The sequence below is a fragment of the Strongylocentrotus purpuratus genome, unplaced genomic scaffold, assembly GCF_000002235.5.
Source record: "Strongylocentrotus purpuratus isolate Spur 01 unplaced genomic scaffold, Spur_5.0 spur5_scaffold_14, whole genome shotgun sequence".
Lineage (NCBI taxonomy): Eukaryota > Metazoa > Echinodermata > Echinoidea > Camarodonta > Strongylocentrotidae > Strongylocentrotus > Strongylocentrotus purpuratus.
This window is the reverse complement of record NW_022145599.1, coordinates 25,354,105-25,379,376: the sequence shown is the minus strand read 5'-3', so window position 1 is coordinate 25,379,376 and position 25,272 is coordinate 25,354,105. Positions and strand designations below refer to the sequence as shown.

Below are 25,272 nucleotides of genomic sequence, written 5' to 3'. Positions count from 1 at the left end.
TCCTACAAGACACCTATAATAGAAATAAACAAACAAGATTTGTGTTCCTTTAGATGAATTTTTGTTTACCTTTGCTCAAAATATTCTCAGAACATCCCATTGACGGTTTTTCCCCCCAATCATTTTCTTCTCTGTTTGTGCAATATATTTCAAAATGATGCACCATTGGAACAAAAACTTTGATGCAACATTTACTTTACATTCATCCTTATTTTATGTAAAGTTTACAGGATAGATGACTATTTTTATTATATCTGCAAGGATGATTATTTTTCAATCTTTTATAACCAGGTTTTAGGACAAACAGGAAACCGCTGTTAGGAAAAAAAGTATGGATGTGATGAAGTATCATCACAATGTTTCCTCTTCTGTGATAATATGGCATGATCTTTAAAACTACTAACTTTGAAAATGAATAACACAATTCACCTCGGCAGAAAAGGGAAAAAATCAAAAACAAAAAATAAAGTCATATCTGGTGCAATACATCAAATGGTTCTTGAATAAGAACAGTTTAGATGAAAAAAAAAATGCATTTTTTTTATTTTTTTTTATTTTTTGCAAATAAGCAAAAAGCCTTGGCCAAGATGAAGGACTGAGAAAAATCAGATTATATTTGGTGCCAAATTCATGATCAACAGTGATTTACTTAGTGTTTATGAAAATCTAGTGCGTATGCTTCAGAAATTGTTTTTAATTGAACTAAAAATGTAAGTTTTACAAATTTAATAAGTATTTTACCTATTAAAACCAATGACTATTGATGTGTACCATGGACTTTGGCTTGTGTAAGTATGTACAAGCTTACAGACAAGTTTCTAGTGCTTTACACTCACATAGAATCGGAATCCACTACTCACTTGCATAGAGTACTTCCATGTTACTCTCCATAATTATACTGGCATAAACATAATTTAGGGTCTATGAAAAACATGTATTGTACTGAAATAAAACAATCAGTGGTTAATGTTCAGGTAGCTGACACATTCATCATAGTTTCTATCACCAAAAGAACTAGTTTCTATCGCCAAAGCGATGATGTTGTTCAAAAGCTTGCACGGCTTCTCCATTGTCGGGGTGATGATGAGAGGCACTCCGTGCTGGTTGAGGCTGTAGCTCCTCCATGTTGTCTCTGAGCTGCTCCCTGTTTTCCACCAGTTCTACGACAACTCTCATCAGGGCTTTCACATAACCTACAAGATAAAATCCAAAACTATGCCTTGAAAATTCATCTATACGGTGTTAAAAAAATACACTTTGATAAGAGGAACAAGGGAAACGCTCTCGGCGGTCTCGCCTGCATTACGCAATTTGATATGATGAAAAATTGAGGTTCGGACATTATTTATAGGCAGGGTGGCCCATTAGCAGGCCCCCAAAATTGAAATCCTCTACATATAATCACATTTTCAAGTCAATACTGACTTAGAATCATCAGAAAAGTTATTTACCACGATCGATAACTTGAATGAAATATGAACAAATTAATTATAAAATACTAATTCTCATATTAAAGGTAAAGACCAGTTATGGTCATGCGATTGCATTGTGAAAGAAACGTTGTGGAATCGATCAGAAAAGGTTGATCATCTAGCATCTAGCATCTGCAAGGTTCTGGAATCATCAAAATGATAAGGAATTTGGCCCATTCTTCGTAAAGTTACAAGCACTATACACAGAGAGATGTATATGGGACTACCCTATATCTCTCACAGACCATGAGAGAAACAAATTTACCAAGTATATGAATTAGTAGGCGGTTTCCCGGAAAAAAAATTATCATCATGTATTAGTCAAAACATATTCTTTCACATGATTGGTAATGAGAGCTTCCATTTCATTTTTTGAAATTGGGGCGTTTCCAATACTGGTCTTTACCTTTAAGTTGTGAAAACAGAATCAAAGTCTACTGACCTTTGACCTTGTGACCTGGAATTTGTGTCGTATGATTTGTGATACTTGATAACCCTCGGGTACAAGTTTCATGGAATTTGAACAATCAATTTTAAAAATATGCTCAAAATTAAAAATCTTGATGTTGATGCTACAAGAAAGTCTAAGTTTGTTGACCTAAAATGACCTTTGACCTTAACTTAGTGACCTGAAATACTATTACATGATTGGGGATACTTGATAACCCTATAGTCCACGTTTCATTGACTAAGAACTTAAACTTTCAAAATTATATCAAAAATTCAAAGACTTAACCAAAGGTTAAGTTTTCGATGATGATGTCACAACATAGTCCAAGTCTGGTGACCTGAAATGACCTTTGACCTTGACTTTGTGATCTAAAATTCTACTCACATGATTGGGGATACTTGATTACCCTATAGTCAAAGTTTCATTGACTAAGAACTTATACTTTAAAAATTATATCAAAAATTCAAAAACTTAACCTTAGGTTAAGTTTTTGATGTTGACGCCGTCGCCGTCGCCGTCGCCGTCGCCGTCGCCGTCGCCGTCGCCGCCGCCGTCACCGGAAAAGCGGTGCCTATGTCTCGCTTTTTGCTACGCAGGCGAGACAAAAAAGGAAAAGAGAAAAATAAGAACATAAGAAGAGAAAACTCTTTTTCTCACAAATATTGAATTACCTAATTTTACACACTATTTGTAGGTGGATGACCAATCAAATACCAATGGCATGCACATGTTCTTTGCTGAATAGGTAGTTCACTGACTTGGGGACTGACATATATGCCTGTTTCTGCTTGCTATTCAATATTAATAATAATAATAGCCTATAATAGTCCACTCCAAATTTTATTAAACCGAAACGGAAATTCTTTTTGCCCAATTGATCGTGAGCCCGGCAGCCACTACACATTTGCAGAAAGTAACCCAATACATGTTTATAATTATCAATTTAATCAACAGATTAAATTAAGGGCATATAGGCCACAAGAATCTACTAATTTGAATTCTATTGATCATGAAGTAATAAAAGATTTCTATATATAATTGAGCTCTTTTGTTGAATATTGATATCATTCACTAGACATGTGGCTACTTACCACATATGCCAGCTGTCAGCACTCTCTCCACTGTGTGGCCTCCTTCCTTCGAGCGTGGATACTTCAACCTGTACACTGGGTTCCCTTCGGCATCAACAGCCTGGGCTCTATCACAATTTTCGTTCCAATGTAGGACAGCCAAATATAATCTGAAAAGAGTGAAGTTAAAAATAAAGGTCATATGAATAACATACTTGTGACAGTTGATTTTATCTTTTTGGTAATGTAATGTCTATCATCATAAACTCGTTACCTACTCTCCAATAAGTGAAGGCAAGAGTTAGTGTAAAAAGCATGTGTTACAAATAATAAATAAAAAAAATTTAAAAAAACCCAACAAAATATGAAATAGAAAGAACCTGGCTATAACAAAAAGAAAATAATAACTTTAAAACATAAAACCAATAAAATCAAATTCAAAAGAAGAAGAAGAAGAAACAACACTGCCCTCTGTGACGTTCTTGTTAAATTTATATTAGGGGAGCATAATGTTGATGAATTAATTGCCTAATTTACCTGCACTTCATCCCTTGATATGAGTATACAAGCAACTTGGGGCAAAAGTGAAGGAGGATGTTGTGGAATGATTCAACCTTGCTGGTTTGGGCATGTGGGGACATCATCCCAATGTCGTTCACCAGTCTGGTCCTCAGCCATTCCTCTCGAAGCTTGTCGTACACCTTTGTTGAATGAACTTCACCCATGCTCGCCTGATGGATCCTTCCTTCGGTAGTTCATGTATGGCAAAGCCATCATGAATAGTGTTGCTGCACCCATACAAGACACACCGGTTTCCCCCAACAGGCTTCGGCTTCTTGCTGGGCTCACCTTCCTCATCTGTGTTACTCCGTTTTGACATGCTGATAACTGCAATCTATAAAAAGAAAACAATACACCAATATTACAATTGATAGAAGATTAAAATGAATATAAATATGTCAAAGATCTACATGTACATTTACATCTAGACTTATAAAGTCAGGCAAGATAAAAATTAGTGCGAATCCTGTGATTCTTTATTCTTTATCAACTTTTGTTTTGTAATGCAAAATTTATCATTTTCAGGTTTCATTTTTCACAAAATATGTTTGAAATTTTGACAAAAATAACCTCATGATTTATAGATCTTGTACACAAATTTAAAATTTTTGGCAATAGACTTGTGGTCTTCCCATTTAGAATTAGCAATGAAATATTGCAATGATTTAAAAACTCATCTCTAATTGTAAGATCTTCTTTTCAAAGCTGCCTTGACAAAATAAAACTGTCAAATTTAACCATATAAGACTTTCAGAAGAGAGATGTGGCAGAGACAATAAGCAAGATCAAGATAAAAGGGCAAAATAATAAATGATCTATAACATTAACATTGCTATTAAAGTTAGACAAAAGTTAGTTAAACTTAGTTTCATAGAAAAAAAAAGAAGCAAAGTCAACAACAAATGACCGCGATCATGATTTTGTTTTAATAATCATCCCTGGCAACAACACTAGATCTAGACCATTTTGATTTGAATAAAAACAGTGTTTTCATCACGAGAAAGTATCAAGAAGAGGCACCCATGTGATTTCTGACATCAATTCAACCCTGGCTTCACTGTACTGCAGTGCACTGCCACTGGGCGGCACGAGTCCAAGGCCTAGATTCTACCAACTAGTAACTACCTAGTTTTCTTTTTCTTTTTTTTTAGGCCCAATTCTTCTTCAAAATCTCCATTTCATCTTCTTCTTATTTTTCATTGTTTACAGACTATATTCTAGACAATAAAACAATGTAGATCTAAATAATTCTTTGATTTAATGCTGGTAAACCATGCAAAAGGAAAGGCTATCTGTGCGATAAAAGCGAGCGAAACTTAGTTTTGTTCGAGAAATATTCCACGACCACCAGCATGACACGGCGCGGCAAGTCAGGCCGGGCCGGCCGCGGCCCGAGTGCTCTCGCGAGGCTCAGCGATAGATTGCTGAAAGTTGTGCAATAGCAGACCGAGGCAGGCAGCCAGCAGCGCGGGCAAATGATTCGTTTCAATCTAATTTAGTGGAAATTTGGGGTTGATATTCCATATTACGTAGCGTGAAATTAATACAGATATAAAATGTCAACATTCTAATCGTAAAATGTCCAAGTACAGCTTCGACATTGATATTTACAACAACAAAAAAAGAGAGAAGAAAACTTCACATACCGACCACTATGCGAAGAACCAGATGCTATACCGAGTGGCCAAATAACCTACACGATATGACGTCATCAGAAACGGGTAGAAACGGCCACCGGCTAGCGCAGCCGAAACTAAATCTCCGGGGTGCCCCTCTCAAATCCGTGAATCCTGGGGTTCGGATGCTAAATACTTCTTTCAGAGGCCGTGGAATCTCGAGAAGTTTGCATTTTCATATTCAGTAAATATTCACGAGTCCGTAGGTATATAATTTGTCTATATCATGCTCTGCTCCGGTCAAGGTCTTTAAAGAATACACTTCTCCGCCGAATCTGAAAGTGATCTTACAGCACAGTGGCAGAATTGGCTGAGATTTTTAAAAGTCGTTTTTACAAAGAAGATTTTGGTGAAAAGCATTGCTTATTCAAAAAAATCTTTGCATCAATTTGAATCACATTGATTATTTGTCGCATGATCCTTTTATTAAATAAGTTTGTTTTCTTTTTTGTTTGCAGGGGATAAGAAGCCATTATGTCACCGTTAAGAAATAATAAAGATCAGTTGCATTATGCTTATATTATGAATACAGAATGTCATTTTGGAATGCCTCTATAAAAATACCTGATGTTACTGTGCTGATACCACATTGTCTGTAGCCCAGCTGGCTGATTCGCCGCTAAATATTGTAGAATTAGAAAAGCATTGCTTATTCAAAAAAATCTTTGCATCAATTTGAATCACATTGATTATTTGTCGCATGATCCTTTTATTAAATAAGTTTGTTTTCTTTTTTGTTTGCAGGGGGAGAAGAAGCCATTATGTCACCGTTAAGAAATAATAAAGATCAGTTGTATTATGCGTATATTATGAATACAGAATGTCATTTTGGAATGCCTCTATAAAAATACCCGATGTTACTGTGCTGATACCACATTGTCTGTAGCCCAGCTGGCTGATTCGCCGCTAAATATTTTCTAAAATTTGGCTCCCCCCCCCCCCCTTCTCTCTCTTGCCGCCGGCTGGATCCGCCCTGACTAGCGCGGTCCGATTTTGGAAGAATTTGCGATAGCATTTTATATGAACATTCAAACATGCATGGTTAACTCTAAATGGTCGAGAATCCGAATGGTCCTATGAATAATATAATCAAAATCCCAATGGATTGGTGGAAGAAAAGCTAAATCGGCTCAGATTAGAAGTGAAATTAGGAATTTTAGATTCGTACGAAGACAATGGGGATTGCTGCGGTCGACGTCGTTTTAATGCACTGCCTTGAATGGACGTCACACGTATCAGTCCACGCGAATCTAAAAGTCCCTATTGTCTAGTGCAGGCCTTCTCAACTAGTTTATTAGAAGTGCCAAAACAAAAAGAATTTGTAGTTGAAGTGCCACCCTGTATGTTTGACCGAGCCGAAAACGGGTGGGTTCCAGGGGCAAAACCCCAATGGGGGTGCAGGGGGCGGGGCCCCTTGAAGTTGGTGGATTTCAGGGCTTTCTAAAGGCCCAAATGGGGCATATTTTAACATCATTTCATTCCACAATATAATCAATCATGATTTCATATTGATGTTAAAAAATTAGTACAATTCCCGGGTTCAATTACACTGTAGGTAAATTTATATGTAGTATTTTTTTGTGCTATAAACACGGGAAATGTCAAATAAATAAAAGTGAAAATCAAACAAGCAAAAACAAGATGTTTCCAGAGATTGGCAAGCTAATTGTTGTTCAGAGCTTAGGTTTAGAGTAGTATGAAATGGTAATAAACGATAAATTCCCCTTTCTTCCTGTTTGTTAAGCAGGCATTTTGGGCTCAAATTCGACTGCGACTTCTTGATTTAGCTGAGTATTTAATTCTTAAATATAGGCCTATATTTTCTTTCTTTATGTTTTTATGTTGTTAAAACAGTCGCGCGCCACTCCGACTGACCGAAAGCGCCGCCAGTTGAGAAGGCCTGGTCTAGTGTCTACGTCTTGAAGCCGAATCGGCTTTTGCTCTGACTAGAAGAGTTTAATTTCATCTGCCCTTTCATATGACACCTCAATCAGGAAAAATGAGCCAGGAATAACAAAGTTCTGTTCGTTTAAAGTAATGTTTGCATTTCCATAATTTGATTTAAAAAACGAATTCGTTTTCACTGGCTGCCCGCCGTAGCAACAAACAGAATTGGCAAAAGATTTAAGTCCGTTTCGTTGATAATCAGCCATGCATGAAGTATTTCGTTTATGGCTGGTCCTCAACGATCCAATAGGCTATTTTCGTAATATAACAAAATTTAATGCATAAGTCTTTGTGAAGTGCCTCAATACAAATTATTTCATTCACCTGATAAGAATAATGGTATTTCAATAGTCATAATGCAAACTGCATAGTGTTGCTAGATAGGTCAACCCATGTTTGTCCTTCCTGAGGCACTTCACAAAGACGTATGCATTAAATGTGGTTAAATTACGAAAATGGCCTATTGTGGGTAAAAATTCGGGGAGATGTGAAGATTAAAACATGAATAATCGAGAATCTGAATAGTCATAACAAGTAAGAATAAGAAAAGTTAGATCGCTCTGAATCGCAGTGACAGGCTTTTGTCTCCCCCCCCCCCCCTCTCTCTCTCTCTCTCTCTCTCTCTCTCTTTCTTTCTTTCTCTCCATATTTGTCTTCCTTTGTTAACCGTCTCTCTATTTCTCTATTTCCTTTCTCTGCGTTTCCGTTATCTCTCTTTCTCTCTCTCTCTTGTCATATATCACTGCTTGTCCCTTCTCTCTCTCTCTCTCTCTTGTCCTCTCTCTTGATTTTCTACCTTTCTTAGTTAAATTTATTTTCATAAGACACTTATTACCACAGAGAGTAAATGAACAGGTAAGTTTTTAATTTGAAAATATAACGTATTTAAAATTAATTGGAAAGTTTTGCTGAAAAACAATATATAAAATATGCCTTAGTTATTAATATATGCTTCAGAAATCCCATAACGATGTTTTTATTAATATTTGCCTTACCCAACTACCATTAATATTATTACTTTTCTTTTACGGGAAAATTCGAAACGTTAACCAAAGATTCGTAAACCCAAATATCAATTCAGTAATTTAAATGACAAATTGAGAAATGTCAATCTGTACAATGAGCTTATTTATAAAATACTTCGAAGAATTCGATATCACATTGATGTAATTTAATTTGATCGAACCATTTAGCAGTTCGATTTGAATGCTTGGACTAAGTCATTTTGCACTTCCCCGAACTACTATTATGTTTTAAGTTTTTTATTTTTTAATATCGACTGCATTATGAGTGATTCTATCAATTGCACCGGGAAGTAAAAAATTAAAAAAATCACAATGTTCTACCTTCAAGTATCAAGACATCACAAATACATTTAGTAACATTCTATAATGATTGGTTTAATAATATATATAAGCATGCTATGTGTGATGATTAATTAGATGGTGAGTCCACGGGATACAATGGTGAAGAGACCATAGGCGAATCCAGCAACGGTTGGAAAGAAGGTAACGGCGAATCCAAATGAACGGTAGAGAGGATTGTAGTGGTATCCAACAGCGAACGAAAGGCGTCCAATGTTGAATAGCAGGACCAGGCACGGGATGATAAAGAGCTGGTCCACATCAACGCACGAAGCAAGAGCCAAGACTGCGAATACATGCAGAGCAGACTGCTCAAGAGTGTTCTGCAGAATCCTGTTGGAAGTCTTGAATCCCCTGAGAGAATGCGGCACAGGGGCTATGGGGTCGACTCCCAGGGCTTCAAAGTTCTTGCCTCGAAAGCGGAGAACGTTGAAAACGGCACACATGAGGGGCAAGGCTGAGAAAGCAAGGCACCGGAAGACAAACAGTAAGCGTTCGCAATCCGGCAGATCTGGCGGGATGTTGAACTTGAAGATCGAAATGTTCTGTTTGAAGACATAACTGGTAGAGATCGCAAAACAAATGCCAATTGCGATTTCTATACAAATGGTCACGAACTTGCTCTGAAACATGTCGTTAGTTGATGCTGGACGGCAAACAAAATTACAGTAATGCTAAAGAAAGTTCATATATTTCATATATCAATTTCTATCAAGGGCCATATGATGACGCAGAAGCTGATTATGTTGCCTCATCCAATGCAGAATAAATTCAAAGAACGTGTGAATTACCTTCGTGCAGTAAAGATATAATGTTCAGTGTAAAGACCTGTTCAAAGTGTACGTATCCGGTATGCCGGTGGACGAGTGCTATGTATATAATGGTCAACTAAACAAAAAAAAAGATCGAGATACTATAGGCTATCTAAGATTAAGTGTATTCAAGCAGAATAAAGCTCATTGTGAATTATTCAGTGAAGTGATCTGTATATATATATATATATAGGTCTGCACCGTGTCTTGTTGAATTAACCACAATTTGCTTGATCCCTTCCAAGTTCTATTTTTAAAGTTGTCACAATTTTGGTTCGGGACACAGTTATCTTTTTTGAGCTCGTAAAAGTTCGTATCAATCACAATAATGCTTTAACATTATATATTCACTATAAGCCTACACAGAGCCTTAATGAGCAGTCATGTTTCTATACCTCAGCATTACATGATCCTATTGATGCATTTATTCGTTACCATGGCATCGGCTGACGAGCCGCGCATTAAGATTATTAATTCTTTAAAGTTTCAAATTGCCAGTGATCAACGTGGTAATTATTTTCAATGATTTTCAGGTGAGGATGTTATCCGAAGAGTGCACGTGAGGCTATGATGAAGAGACCGTAGGAAAAACCAATCAACGTAGGTAACCAGGTTGTCCCGAATCCAAAACCCCGGTACAACGGATCGTAGCTGTACCCAACGTAGTAGACAAAACGACCGATGCAAAAGAGCAGAACCATGCACGGAATGATATAGAGCTGGTCCACTTCGATGCTCGAAGCGAGTGCCAAGATCGTCATTACATGCAGCAGGGTCTGTTCAAGGGTGTTCTGCAGAACCCTCTCGGCAATCTTGAAAGCCTTCTGAGAGGGCGCTACAGGAGCTATGGGATCCGCACCAAGGGTCTCCATGTTAGAGAATCTGACACTGGCGACTTTTCTCACGGCGGCAAAGAGAGGCAGGGAGGAGAAGGCCAGACAGCGAAAGACAAATTTGAAACGTTCGCCATCAGAAAGCTCTGGCGGGAAGCTTGCAAAGTTCTCTTTGAAGACATAGCGAACAGGGATCACAAAACACGCGCTCGCTGATACCTGTATCATTATTGTCCATTGCTTGCTACTGAACATGTTGAGTGTTAGTTCAAAGTAACATTAAGAAGGAATGATGCCGGGAATGATGTCAAACTTCCACTCTATATGGACTGTATATTGATTCCTGAATGTCTACAGGAGGCAACCGTAATCGTGCATACAATGAACTATAAGCAGAAATTTGCGATTCCGCTTTATATATGCATGCTGTACGGATGAACAAAACGCTTCAAACTTCATTGGCTGCAGACGACAGTATGTCATGTCCGATAGGCCATGCCAAAATAAACAAGACCATTATACATACAGCGGAGGTGCAATGCACTATGCCCCACTCACACCAAGGAAACCAATACCAGACTATCACACACGGAACCGGTGTGAAGTTTGGTGCGGGGTTTGGTGGTGTGACCGAGGTATCATGGATCAAAGGTTCAGGTCATGTGTATTATTAGGGAATTCTCGATTTGCGTGGACGTGGACATGTGACTTTCTTGTAAGGCACTGACCAGTGGCGTACGCAGGATTTTTTCAAGGTGGGGGGGGGGGGGGGGGGGGTGGGGGAGTTTAGAATCGGGCCAAAAATTTCGCAACGACTCAGCCAGCCGCTGAATAAGCGGGGGGGGGGGGGGGGGGGGGGGGGGGGGGGTAAGAGGATTTTTTTTTTTTTTTGGGGGGGGGGGGTCTCGAAATTTGAACATTTGACATTTTGTTCCGTTGGGGGGGGGGTAAGGTCACCTATTTTAGGTCAGCCTTGGCATTTTTTTTTTTTTTTTTTTTTTTATTTAAAAAATAAATAAATAAATAAATAAAAAGGGGGGGTTTGACAGAAAACATACACAAAACATACACATACAAAAAACTCAAGGGGGGGTAATCCCCCCCCCCCCCCCCCCCCCCCTGCGTACGCGCCTGGCACTGACAGTCACATGTGACGTCCACGTTCTCGTCGTGCAAATCGAAAAGTCCCTATTGGTGTGCGGTGTGCTTTTCGACTTTACACGATTCAATTGCGATCCATTTAAGTCACAAATTTGGGGAGATATGAAGATTAAAAGATGGATAATCTAAATAATCGAGAATCTGAATAATCATTTCAATAAGAAAATCTAACTTTCAAGAGATTTCAAACTTTATTGGTGGAAGAAAAGTTAAATCGGCTCTGAATCGCAGTGGCAGAATTTTGTCTCCCCTTCCTCTCTCTATAGTCTCTCTCTCTCTCTTTCTCTCTCTCTCTCTCTCTCTCTCTCTTGTCCTCTTCATTTAATTATTTGTGTATTCCTATTAAGCCATCTCTCTTGATTTTCTACCTTTCTTTGTTAACATTATTTTCATAAGACACTTATTACCACAGAGAATAAATGAAAAGGCAAGGTTTTAATTTGAAAATATAATGTATTAAAAAATGATTCGAAATTTGTGCTAAAAACAATTTATTAAATGCCTAAGTAATCCTAAGTGAAAATGCTTCAAAAATCTCATAAATGATTTTATTATTACTATTTGCGCTACACAACGGTTAATATTATTACTTTTACGAGAAAATTCGGAACATAAACCAAAGTTTCGTAAATTCATGCAAATACCAAGTCAGTAATTTAAATGACAAATTTACTTCAAAGAATTCATATCACATCGTTGTAATTTAAGTTGATCCAATCATTTAGCAGTTTTGATTTAAATGCTTGGAGAAAGTAATGTTTGCACTTCCCCCGAACTACTATTATGTTTAAGGGTTCTTTTCAATATCGACTGCATTATGAGTGATTCTATCAATGGCACCGGGAAGTAAAAAAAATAATCACAATGTTCTACCTTCAAGTATCAACAAATCACGAATACATGTACTAACTTTCCATAACTATTGGTTTTATAATATCTAAGCATGTTATGTGTGAAGATCAATTAGATGGTGAGTCCACGGGATAGAATGGTGAAGAGACCATAGGCGAATCCAGCCATGGTTGGAAGGAAGGTAACAGCGAATCCAAATGAACGGTAGAGAGGATTGTAGTGGTATCCAACAGCGAATGAAAGGCGTCCAATGTTGAATAGCAGGACCAGGCACGGGATGATATAGAGCTGGTCCACATCAACGCACGAAGCAAGAGCCAAGACTGCGAATACATGCAGAGCAGACTGCTCGAGAGTGTTCTGCAGAATCCTCTCGGAAGTCTTGAAGCCCCTGAGAGAATGAGCCACAGGTGCTATGGGGTCGGCTCCCAGGGTTTCCAAGTTCGTGCCTCGAAAGCGGAGAACGTTGAAAACGGCACCCAGGAGGGGCAAGGCAGAGAAAGCAAGGCACCGGAAGACAAACAGTAAGCGTTCGCAATCCGGCAGATCTGGCGGGATGTTGAACTTGAAGATCGAAATGTTCTGTTTGAAGACATAACTGGTAGAGATCGCAAAACAAATGCCAAGTGCGATTCCTATACAAATTGTCACAAGCTTGCTCTGAAACATGTCGTTATATAGTTGATGCTGAACGGCAAACAAATTATTCTGATGCTAAAGAAAGTTCATATATTTCACCTATCAAGCACCATAATATAATTATGATGACGAAGCTAGCTATAGATGCTGATTATGTTGCCCAATCCAATGCAGAACAAATTCAAAGAACGTCCTTTCGTGCAGTAAATATATAATGTTCTGTGTAGACCTGTTTGAAGTGCTTTACGTATATGCCGGCAGATGAGTGCTATGTATATAATGGTCAATTAAACAAATAAAGATCAAGATACTATAGGTTATCTATAAGACCAAGTGTATACAGGCAGAATAAAGTTCACTGTAAATAAGTGTAGTGATCCGTATAGGTCAGTATAGCACCGTGTCTTGTTAAATGAACCACAATGCAGGCGCGGATCCAGGATTTCTTAGGGTTGGGGGCCCAAATTTGAAATTTAGTGTGCTGAAATTTGAAAATCCTGCCGGTTAATATTTCGCTCAGTGAAAAAAAGGTAAAATTAACGGGTTTTTACACGGGTTTTTTTCCCAGAGGGCGGAGCCCTCAGAAGCTCAGGGGTTTTATACATCAAATTATCGTCAGATGAGCATAATTTTATACCTTATTTGTGACACTGGCAATCACGAATTGACTGGGCTTCCGGGGGGCGGAGCCCCCGGAAGCCCAGGGGTTTTGGGCAATAAATAACGGTCAGATGAGCATATTTTTATACCTTATTTGTGACACTGGCAGGTCACGAATTGGGGTGGGGTCCAGGGGGCGGAGCCCCAAGAAGCTTAGAGGTTTTATACATTAAATTATCGTCAGATAAGCATATTTTATACCTTATTTGTGTAACTGACAGGTCTCGAATTGGCGTGGGGTCCAGGGGCGAAGCCCCAGAAGCTCGGGGGTTTAATACATTAAATTATCGTCAGGAGTTCTTGGCAATAAATTACTGTCAGATGAGCATATTATGATACCTTATTTGTGACACAGACAGGTCACAAATTGGCGTGGGGTCCAGGGGTGGAGCCCCCGGAAATCAGGGGTTTGGGCAATAAATTACGGTCAGATGAGCATATTTTTATACCTTATTTGTGACACTGGCAGGTCACGAATTGGCGTAGGGTCCAGGAGGCGGAGCCCCCGGAGGCTCAGGGGTGTTAGGCAATAGATCACGGTCAGACAAGCACGCAGGGGCCCGCCTTAGGGCCCCTGGTGGGGTCGAATGGGTGACGCCCCCCGGAATTCAGGGGTTCTTGGCAATAAATTACTTTCAGATGAGCATATTATGATACCTTATTTTTGCCACTGGCAGGACACTTATTGGTGTTTGGTCCAGAGGGCGGAGCCCTTAGAAGCTTAGAGGTTTATACATCAATTTATCGTCAGATGAGCATAATTTTATACCTTATTTGTGACACTGACAGGTCACGAATTGGCGTGGGGTCCAGGGGGTGGAGCCCCGGAAATCAGGGGTTTTAGGCAGTTAATTGCGGTCAGATGCACATATTTTGATACCTTATGACACTGGCAGGACACTAATTGGCGCGAGGTCCAGGGGGCCGAGACCCCAGAAGCTCAGGGGTTTTAAGCATTAAATTACCGTCAGATTATCATCCAGCCATTCGCCTTAGGGCCCTAGGTGTGGTCCAGGGAGCAGAGCCCACGGAAGTTAAGGGGTTTTAGGCATTTAACTAAGGTCAGATGAGCATATTTTGATACCTTTGATATCTTTCGCCTTTTATTTCCTTTTTTTTTTCCTTCTTTTTTTTTTGCCGGGGGGGGGGGGCGGGCCCCGCCCCCCCCCCCCCTGGATCCACCACTGCCTCAATGCCACATATTGATATATTTGCTCCCTTCCTTGGTCCTATTTTTAAAGTTGTCACAGGCTATGGTTTGGGACACATGTCAAAGGGAACGAAAATAAAGTTATCTCTTTTTGAGCACGTAACACTTCGTATCAATCACACTAATGTTTTACCATTAAAATATATATTCACTATAAGCCTACACAGAGCCTGAGCAGTCACGTTTCTAAACCCCAGCATAACATGATCCTAGATGCATTTATTCGTTACCATGCCATCGGCTGACGAATTATTAATTCTTTGAAGATTCAAATTGATCTACGTGATGATTATTGTTAATTTTCAGAAGTGGATGTTTTTCGAAGAGTACACTTGACTTGAGGCTATGATGAAGATAGCGATAAAGTTCAAATCCATTTTAACTTGAAATACGATGACTTTGCGGTGAGTTGCGGTGAGTTGCGGCACAACAAAAACTATATATCGGCAAGCAAAAAGCAGTGTACCGCACGTACCGTTGCGTTTCGAGTGTATAAATTCAGCTTAAGACATAGACCGGTCAAATGACATACAATTTTGAAAACTCCAAATCCAGCCTCGATTCAGTCCTAGTTTTCTGATATTGTCAGGAATTCAGAACCGTCGGTAAAATGTTCACAAGTTTTCTTTTCAACTGTACAGAAATAATAAAGCCAAAAATTTAAAATTTAAATTTTGACAAAAAGTATACACCAAATCGCGTTAATTGAGTTCGAAAATTAAATTTTTCTTCACCTAGGGGGGGGGGGGCACATTCCCTCTCAGAACCTTTAACAAATGGATGATCTAAATAATCAAGAATTATTATTTTGGAGAAGAATAGCTAAATTTCAATGGCTTTCAAAGTTTCTTGGTGGAAAAAAAGTCAAATTGATCCTGAATCGCAGTGGCAGGATTTTTCTCTCCCCCCCCCCCCCTCTCCCTCTCTCTCTCTCACTCTCTCTCCCTCTGTGTCTCTCTCCCTCTCTTTCTCTCCATCTTTGTCTTGTTTACCTGTAATTAACCATCTCTCTATTTCTCTATTAATTTCCTTTCTCTGCATCTCCCTTCAATAAATAATTATGCCCCCTCCCCCTTCTCTTTCTCCCTCCTTCTCTCTCTTTCTCTTTCTCTCTCTCTCTCTCTCTCTATCCTCTCTCTCCTCTCCCTCTCTCCCCTCTCTCTTTCTCCCCTCTCTCTCTCTCTCTCTCTCTCTCTCTCCCCTCTCTCCATCCTCTTTCTCTCTCTCGTCCTCTTTTCATGTATTTATTTATTTATCCCCAATTAGCAATCTCTCTTGATTTCCCCTTTCTCTGCTTAATTTATTTTCATAAAACACTTATTACCACAAAGGGTAAATGAAAATGCAGGTTTTTAATTTGAAAATATTATTCATTCAAAAGTGATTCGAAATAACTGAGTAAATAGTATATGCTTCAGAAATATGATGATTTTTATAATTAATATATTTTGCCCCACACTATTACGATTAATTGGCCTATGTTACTCTTACGAGAAAATTCGGAACATGAACCAAAGACGTATTCAAACTCAAATAATAAGTCAGTGATTTAAAAGGAGAAGTTGAGAAATGTTAATCGGTATAATCAGCTTACTTATACTTTGACGAACTTGATATCACATCGTTGTAATCAATAATGGAATCATTTAGTAGTTTAGATTCGAACGTTTGGAGAAAGTAATATGTTGTCGTGCACTTTTCTGAACTACTATCATGTTTATGTTTTAAGGTTCTTTTATCAACTGTATTGTGAGTGATTCTATCACTGGCACCGGGAAGTAAAACATAATCACATTGTTCTACCTTCAAGTATCAACACATAACAAATAATAACATTCTATAATGATGGGTTTCATACTATCTTAGCATGGTATGATTAATTAGATGGTGAGTCCACGGGATGCAATGGTAAAGAAAGCATATGCGAATCCAGCTAAGGTTGGAAAGAAGGTAACAGCGAATCCAAATGAACGGTAGAGAGGATTGTAGTGGTATCCAACAGCGAATGAAAGGCGTCCACTGTTGAATAGTAGAACCAGGCACGGGATGATATAGAGCTGGTCCACATCAACACACGAAGCGAGAGCCAAGACCGCGAATACATGCAGAGCAGACTGCTCAAGAGTGTTCTGCAGAATCCTCTCGGAAGTCTTGAAGCCCCTGAGAGAATGCGCAACAGGGGCTAAGGGGTCGGCTCCAAGGGTTTCCAAGTACTTGCCTCGAAAGCGGAAAACGTTGAAAACGGCACCCATGAGGGGCAAGGCTGAGAAAGCAAGGCACCGGAAGACAAACAGTAAGCGTTCGCAATCCGGCAGATCTGGCGGGATGTTGAACTTGAAGATCGAAATGTTCTGCTTGAAGACATAACTGGTAGAGATCGCAAAACAAATGCCAATTGCGACTTCTATACAAATGGTCACAAACTTGCTATAAAACATGTCGTTAGTTGATGCTGGACGGCGAACAAAATTACACTGATGCTAAAGAAAGTTCATATATTTCACATATCAATTCCTGAAAATTGTAAAGGACCATATCATTATGATATGATATTTTTTTACTGATTATTTTACTTCATCTAATTCAAAATCAATTCGAAGAACGTCCCTTCGTGCAGTAAAAATAATGTTCAGTGTATAGACCAGTTCAAAGTGCTTTATGTATATGCCGGTGGGTGAGTTCTAAGATTGACACATTTAAACAAATAAAGATCGAGATAGCTAGGCCTAGATCAAAGGTGAACTTCAAGTTTTTGTTTAATTCAATGTCGCTCTATTTTGAGTTTCAAGTGTATACAAACAGAATAAAGTTCATCGTGAATTATTCAGTGTAGTGATCCGTATAGGCTAGTACGTGTCGTCTTGTTGAATAAACTAAAATTACAAATATCGATACAACAAATTATCTGCTCCCTTCTTAATTTCTAATTTTCAAATTGTCACAAGCTTTAGTTCAGCAAAGGGAACGACAACAAGTTATCTTTTTTTTAGCTGGTAAAAGTTCGTATCAATCACAATAATGTTTTAACATTAAAATATATATTCACTATAAGCCTATACAGAGCCTTAGCAGTCATGCTTCTATACCTCAGCATAACATGATCCTATTGATGCATTTATTCGTCACCATGGCATCGGCTGACGAGCCGCGCATTAAGATTATCAATTCTTTAAAGTTTCAAATTGTCAAATGAGGATGTTATCCGAAGAGTGCACGTGAGGCTATGATGAAGAGAGCGTAGGAAAAACCAACGTACGTAGGCATCACGGTTGTCGAGAATCCAAAACCCCGGTACATCGGATCGTAGCTGTACCCAACGGAGAAGACAAAACGACCGATGCAAAAGAGCAGAACCATGCACGGAATGATATAGAGCTGGTCCACTTCGATGCTCGAAGCGAGTGCCAAGATCGTCATTACGTGCAGCAGGGTCTGTTCAAGGGTGTTCTGCAGAATCCTCTCGGCAATCTTGAAGGCCTTCTGAGAGGGCGCTACAGGAGCTATGGGATCCGCACCAAGGGTCTCCATGTTAGAGAATCTGGCATTGGCGACTTTTCCCACGGCGGCAAAGAGAGGCAGGGAGGAGAAGGCCAGACAGCGGAAGACAAATTTGAAACGTTCGCCATCAGAAAGCTCTAGCGGGAAACTTGCGAAGTTCTCTTTGAAGACATAGCGAACAGGGATCACAAAAAACGCGCTCGCTGCTACCTGTATCATAATTGTCCATTGCTTGCCACTGAACATGTTGAGTGTTATTTCAAAGTAGCATTAAGAAGGAATGATATAAACAAAACCTCCACTCTATTAGACTCTAACGGAGGCAACTGCAATCGTGCATAATGAACTAAGCAGAAATGCGATTCCGCTTTATAGGCTATGCATGCTGTACTGATGAACAAAACGCTTCGAACTTCGTACGCTGCAGACGACAGTTTGTCATGTCTAGGGGTACGTTAACTTTTTCTGGCCAGAATGAGGCATTTGTTACGCGTTTAGTTCAAAATACGGTTGCGTCCTTTCTCATTTTTGTAGAATCACAGAAAAACGGCGATCGTAATCGCCGATCGTAAACTGACAAAAAGGTGCGTTTCGGATCGGCGATTCTGGGGAAGCATAAACGCAATTTTGTAAACGCGTTTTAATGGGGTCAACGTAGCATGCGCAGTGCAGGTTTGCGAATCCAGCTGCAGACTCTGCACTGCACTTCTCTGGCTTCTCCAGGCATGATTCTGACTCTGAGCCAGAATCATTCCTGGAGGAGCCAGAGAAGTGAGCATAAACAGAACACCGTGGAACTGCGATTACGATGAGCGTTTATGATGAGCGTTTCAAATCGCTCATTCTCCCTTCAAAATTGAGCATAAACGTACCCTAGGTCATTAATTTTGTCTGCGGTACGATTGTATAGCAGGCAAATGTTGTTTGTATCGTTAATGAATGCATACTTATGTTGGGTCCGGGACTGTGCCCCGATGGAATGTGTGCGAGCTAAATCTGCCACGGAGACCAGGGCGTGGCATATTGAATCGTTCTAGCTTGAACTTTCAACGAGACAACTTTTATTTACAATAAAAGTGCGTTGTGTCATGTAGTGTTACGACATGACTGTGTTTGAACATGGACCTATTACGGATGGACATTCAACGTGATTCTTTCTTTGATCCAATGATAGTCACCGCCTTCTGATTATGTGCATCTTAATGTGAACATTCAGCTGTTTTAAAAATAACTACTGCGTAAGCATTTTCGGGCATTGACAAAGGAGCAGTTTCCCTCTCTTGGGTTTTGTTTGGATGGTGTGCTCTGTAAGAGTATGTCTTCTTTAAAAACATCCCCAATGGGGAGCAGCAAAGTTGAAAAGCAGACGATTTTTGGTGATATGAAATTTACTATTACTGATTTGCACACTTTTGCACGCACCAGTGACCTTATAAAACAATTAGAAGGCCATGATCTTTATAAGCCCTGTGCGTTGTAATTCTGGAATATTATGATGAAATTGGAGAAAACGGGATTTTAAATCACAAACAATCCAAACAAAACCTATTTGTTAATATCAACATGTTTTTCAAGAATAGAACACAGTACACGGAACAACAATTTCCAATTATTAACCAGAACTGCACATCGATTTCCCATGATTTAAGAGATTTATTATCTTCTGCGCATGTAGATTAACATGTTTAAAATCACTATCTTAATTCTGTCCCATCTTATTGGCGGTGACCATCATGAGATCAAAGTGAAGAATTGTGTACGGAATGTTATTGAGACGAAATTGACGGAGACAATCACAATGAATTCGTTAAGAAAACGATGAATTTGTCCATTCGTAATAGGTCCATGGTTTGAATAAGGTTTTCCAGAGTTGTTATGCTCGTTGAGTTTTACCTCTGGTTTTTTATCCTGGAACCATGATCGGTCCGGTCTCCAGTGAAGGAAACGAGCAGAAATGTTTTGTTAAACATTCATACTGAATAAACGGCCGGCTCTCAGTATAACGTAGTCGTTGTCAGGCTATTCCACAATAATTGAAGTGTATTATTTGTTTGTATTGGGAGTCAAGAGGGATGACAGATGAAATAATATGTGAAATTATAGGACAGACCATCGTATACATACAGTAGAGGTGCTCAATGCACTATATGCCCCACTCACACCAAGGAAACCAACACCAGACTGATCACACACCGAACCGGTGTGAAGTTTGGTGCGGGGTTTGGTGGTGTGACCGAGGTATCATGGATCAAAGGTTCAGGTCATATTTACACGGTATCAGAGCAATATGTATCTGTCGGGACCTACTAGGTCCATGGTATTTGTCGTAAATGTCTACCCAGGGGCGTACGCAGGATTTTTTGAAGGGGTTTTTTTAAATCTGGCCCAAAATATTTTGCTCCCGAAAATTTGAAAATCGCGCCGGCCGAAAAGTCGCTCAGTGGGGGGGGGGGGGGGGGGGGGGGGGGGGTAAGAGGACACTTTTTTTTTTTTTTTTTGGTATCGAAATTTGAAAAAAAAATCCAAAAGGGGGGGGGGAGTTTTAGGGAAATTTAGGGGGGGTTTACACACACAAAATTACCAAAGGGGGGGGTTTAACCCCCCAAAACCCCCTCCCCCCCTGTGTACGCTCCTGTGTCTTCCCTTCTATGTAAAAACGAAACAGTATATGAATTACTTCGCATCCCGTTTATTTTCAATTCTTCCCTATAGCTCAGTATTTTGAATGATGATGGGATCATCGAAGGCGAGACAAGATAGGACTTGACGATCTTTAATCATTAAACTAAATTTCTCTTTTTTATTAAAACATGCTTTACAATGCTTAAGTTCCTCATAACATTTGCTTACTTTCGTAACATTTTTCACAACAGATGAACTGAGTTTTATTTGTTATTTGAGGAGGGAAAGACAAATTACGTCACCAATTTTTGTCGCTTTCGGGCGTGATGCTTGGTTTCAATACAATCGTAACACTTGACTAGGCTATCCAATCACCAAGCATCTCTGTTTGAGGTAATTAGTTTATCAGAAGAGAATTGCTCTCCTCATATTGCTCATCTTCCAAACAACATTATAATAGTGTGGAACAGGGTGTAGTTAATTTGTACAGTGTTTGAGAAGCGGTGTTATTTCAGTACACAAAGCTTAATTAGCGGTTTATGACGGGCATGTGATTTTCCTGGTCCATAATAGTTCCGAGGACGCCCTTCCCAATTTAATAAACCAGATTCACACCCAAGCGAACGCGCGCGCTCTCATTAACATTGTTGCGTCGTATCAATATTGTTACGTCACAATCAAAGACTTATAATGCATGCGCATATCACATGCAAGACTGTGTTATGGCAACATAAACAGCTCTAACACAATATATCGAGCGCTCGTTTACCTTGCATTAATTTGATCATCACAAAATAAACATGCCAACCTATTCATTGACAAAATCTGACGACAGGAAACAGCGGGATATCTAATGCCAACGATTCCTTCCAACCTAATTTGCCACTGATAATTACTCAGACTAACGTTGCAATCCACGACTATGATCATAATTGTGTAAGTATAAGTCTAGAATATAGGGTATGCATTTCACATAATCTAATCTGGCGATTTAATGTACTTAAACGGATATTATGGGATTCTGAAAATAGATCATGTGCCCTCCTTGGAAAGGAGCCAACATGATTAGAGGCCTAGTATCTTGTTTTGGTAAATTTTGCATTGGAAAAAAAAAGTTATACATGTATAATGTATTTCAAAAATAGTTTTAGAATGAACCAAACATCAATTTTGTTCAGTTGGCCCATATTCAATTTCTCAATATCGTATGATTAATATAAAAAAGATAGATTGACCCATTTTATGGAAACAAAAAAGTTTTATTGGCACAATCGGCCTCTACGCCCTCTTAAACCACAATGGTATACACTATTATTAGTAAGTACAGAGCCCAAAATGTGTCCATCTTGTCAAATTCTGACCAAAAAATGCACCTGAAAAAGTATTTTATATAGCATCCTTTTTTTTTGGGGGGGGGGGGGTAAATCTTTGTCGACGATTATGATATCGTCTTTTATATTGAAAAACAAAACAAACAGCAACTGTACAATAACAAAATTAACAAAAATCAGAGAAATGGTAATACTTTTTCTAGTTTTTAAACATTTTTAAAATGTTCAGCTATTCTTTATGATATTTTATCTCCTCCCAATCCAGGGTGATGATAAAAATTTCAGACATTAATATTGATTAACATCTCAAGCGTACCCTGACTACAGCCTTTGAATATCAGGCTCGGTCAAATAGAAGCTATGTACCAAAAGCTATAATTTGTGTTGTTATATTTCTTTATAAAAGAAAAGTTTAGGATTGGGGTCAAATTTTCTTTGAAATAGGATTGCTGACTCCGATCCACTGTCCATTGACACTCAGTTCATTGTATTTCACTGGATGTATCGAGGAAGAGTCTACCCTAAATAGGTACGAAAATCTCGAAATTCGCGAGACGAGGTAATTTTCACTCTCTCGGGTCGTCACTACAACTTCCGATATAGAGTCCCATCCCGCTGGCGCTAGCGCCTGTGTTCGCTGTGCAGAGTTTTCACGCACGCTAAAATCGATGCCAATCAGTGTAATTTGTACAGATTATAATATGTGCATTAAATATAGTTTGTTTTTATTCAATTTGAATATACAATAAAAAGCAAAAAATAGTTTACAGGAAAGATTTTATTTTTATTCATGTTTTTTTTCTGTTAATCTAAAAGTTAAAAAAAAAATAATTGTCTTAAAATTGTGCATGTAGCGACCAGCGTCACAATCACGAGCAGACGATACAGTAAACAGTGTAGAGACAACACTCAGTTCATGTATTTCTCGTCGACCACAAAATGGATAAAAAAAACAGTTTCGGATCGCGAACTTAAAAAAATTTTAACGGACAGAGGAATACCATGCAATGGAAAGCTTCGGGCAGAATTAGTGACTTTAGCACAAAAGGCCGTTAAACTCTACCGTGAAAGAGAGGGTTGTGATCACGAACTGGGAAATTTCACCCAAGTCACGGCCTTCATCCACCCCCATTTTTCAGGGTTCTTACGCTTGGAATCATGAGCCCAGCACTGTGCAGCCTCACAAAAGAAAACCATCGTCACTGATGTCAAAAGACGCAAAAAAACAACGAATGAAATGTTCAAATAAACGTTGAAATATTTGCGAAAAAAAAACAAGACCGAGCAGACGACATATTCGGTGCATACACGTTGTGTGGCGACGGCGTTTTACGTTTGCGCTATCGCGCCTAGTAATATAGCGCCTGCACAGGAAGCTGTAATGTCGAAAAGCTATCCCATAATGCAATGCGCGTTTTCAGGATTTTCCCCAGATCTCGGCAGAATCGCTATTTGGGGTAGCGAGAATGCATTTGTTTAAAGTTTCCAAGTCTGGCGTACAGCTTTATATAGCTAGCTATTCATGCACGGAAAGAAATATCATCGAGCGCGCGCGAGACGCAAAATGCGTCCATTACCGATGTACACCGATCTATCACCAACGTACACTTCCTGCAAAACTTTCAACCAATCACGTAGCAGCAAGCTAGGAGTGGACGAGGCCGCGTTCAGTAAACAAGGATGAGCTGATCGCTGTACATAAATAAGGTGCAACATAATAAATGAATGTTAGACATAGGGTATAGGCACGTACGTGTTATTAAGTCCCGTATTATCTGTTAATTCATACTACGATAAAGGGAGAAAACAAGTACAAACATTTAATAGAAATAGAAGGAGAAAGGAGAAAGAGAGTGACTCCATAAAGGAAACCTCTCCTTGTATTACGTTTTGACGAATAATATTATTTTTCAAGAATACTAATGCTTTTTTGTTAATCATCCTTCGGCGGAATACCCCCCCCCCCCCTCTTCTCTTTCTCTCTCTCTCTCTCTCTCTCTGTCTTCACTTGCCTCTCCTTCTCATTGTACTATATTCCCCGTTATATATTTGTAAAGTATGTTCTTCGTGTCCGTTTAGCTATAAACTCTCTCTCTCCCTCACACACACACACACGTTCCAAATGTGTCTGGTTCTCTCTCTCTCTCTCTCTCTTTCATCTCAAATACCCCTCTCCCTTACAAAAAAAATCCTACTTGAAATGCCCCATCGACTCCTCCCATCCCGTTGAAATCCTCGACCACACACTCAACACCAAGCAGACAGTCTATACACAAAATGGAGTAAAACATGGAAGAAGGCAGGCCAGAATCGAAGCAGAGATTCGTTTCTCCGATGGAAGACGTACTGGAAAACATCGAGACAGTCAGCAGACTGTCTGGCGAAATCATCGATGACGTCAAAGGCAAATCACCAAGAACCCCAGCAAACAGAAGGTTTGTGCTAATGCTGATGTTTGGTCATTGTTAGTAAGTGTGAGTTTAACATAACTTATGTGAAGAACTAGAGGAACTGTAGGGCCTTACGTCTTGCATCAAGGGGCTGCATCAAGGACCGAAACTTGACCTATAACTTTGTCTTGGTTTCGAACAAAGCATCATCCCTATTATTGATTAACACGCCATATTATGTCCTATCGTATAAAAAGTTGTTTCAGACATCGATGGCATAATAAAGTCTGAATGTGTTCTAACATGATGTTATGCTTAGCTTAATACGGCATTACTTTATTAATACTGCCCAAATCTTTGTTAACATACCTTTGAACCTTCGTCTGTTCTCCCCCACCCCCCCCCCCCTCTCACTTCTCTCTCATTCTCTCTCTCTCTCTTTCTCTCTCTCTCACTCGCTCTCTCTCCCGTCCTCTATCACTCTCTCCATGCATTTCCTTCTCTTCAATTCAATTCAATTCAATTCAAATGTTATTGTTCAATCATTGGAAATGTGTTTCATTTGCATGTCAATACAAAATTACAGATTATAAACACCATTCAGATATACCTAATGGATACAGATACAATTGATTTGAACATAATTTATAACACGAAATGTGATAACACAAAATACACACCAAAATTCAGACTGAGTAGTTATATTCAATTCGTATTTCAGAC

General features: G+C 39.1%; 2 protein-coding genes across 2 annotated transcripts; both read right to left on the bottom strand.

The window, feature by feature from the left end:
• Positions 1-2,833: 2,833 nt before the first annotated feature.
• On the bottom strand, positions 2,834-3,888 carry LOC115923583. Its single transcript, XM_030984566.1, has 2 exons — positions 3,531-3,888; positions 2,834-3,163 (listed from the first exon to the last, which is right to left on the bottom strand). The coding sequence occupies exons 1-2, from the start codon at positions 3,716-3,718 to the stop codon at positions 3,007-3,009; spliced, it is 345 nt and encodes a 114-aa protein (XP_030840426.1). The 5' UTR covers positions 3,719-3,888; the 3' UTR covers positions 2,834-3,006.
• A 6,007-nt stretch (positions 3,889-9,895) lies between these two features.
• LOC115923819 (transmembrane protein 79-like) lies at positions 9,896-10,441 on the bottom strand. Its single transcript, XM_030985169.1, has one exon. It carries the CDS (start codon positions 10,439-10,441, stop codon positions 9,896-9,898), a length of 546 nt encoding a protein of 181 aa, XP_030841029.1.
• Positions 10,442-25,272: the final 14,831 nt, after the last annotated feature.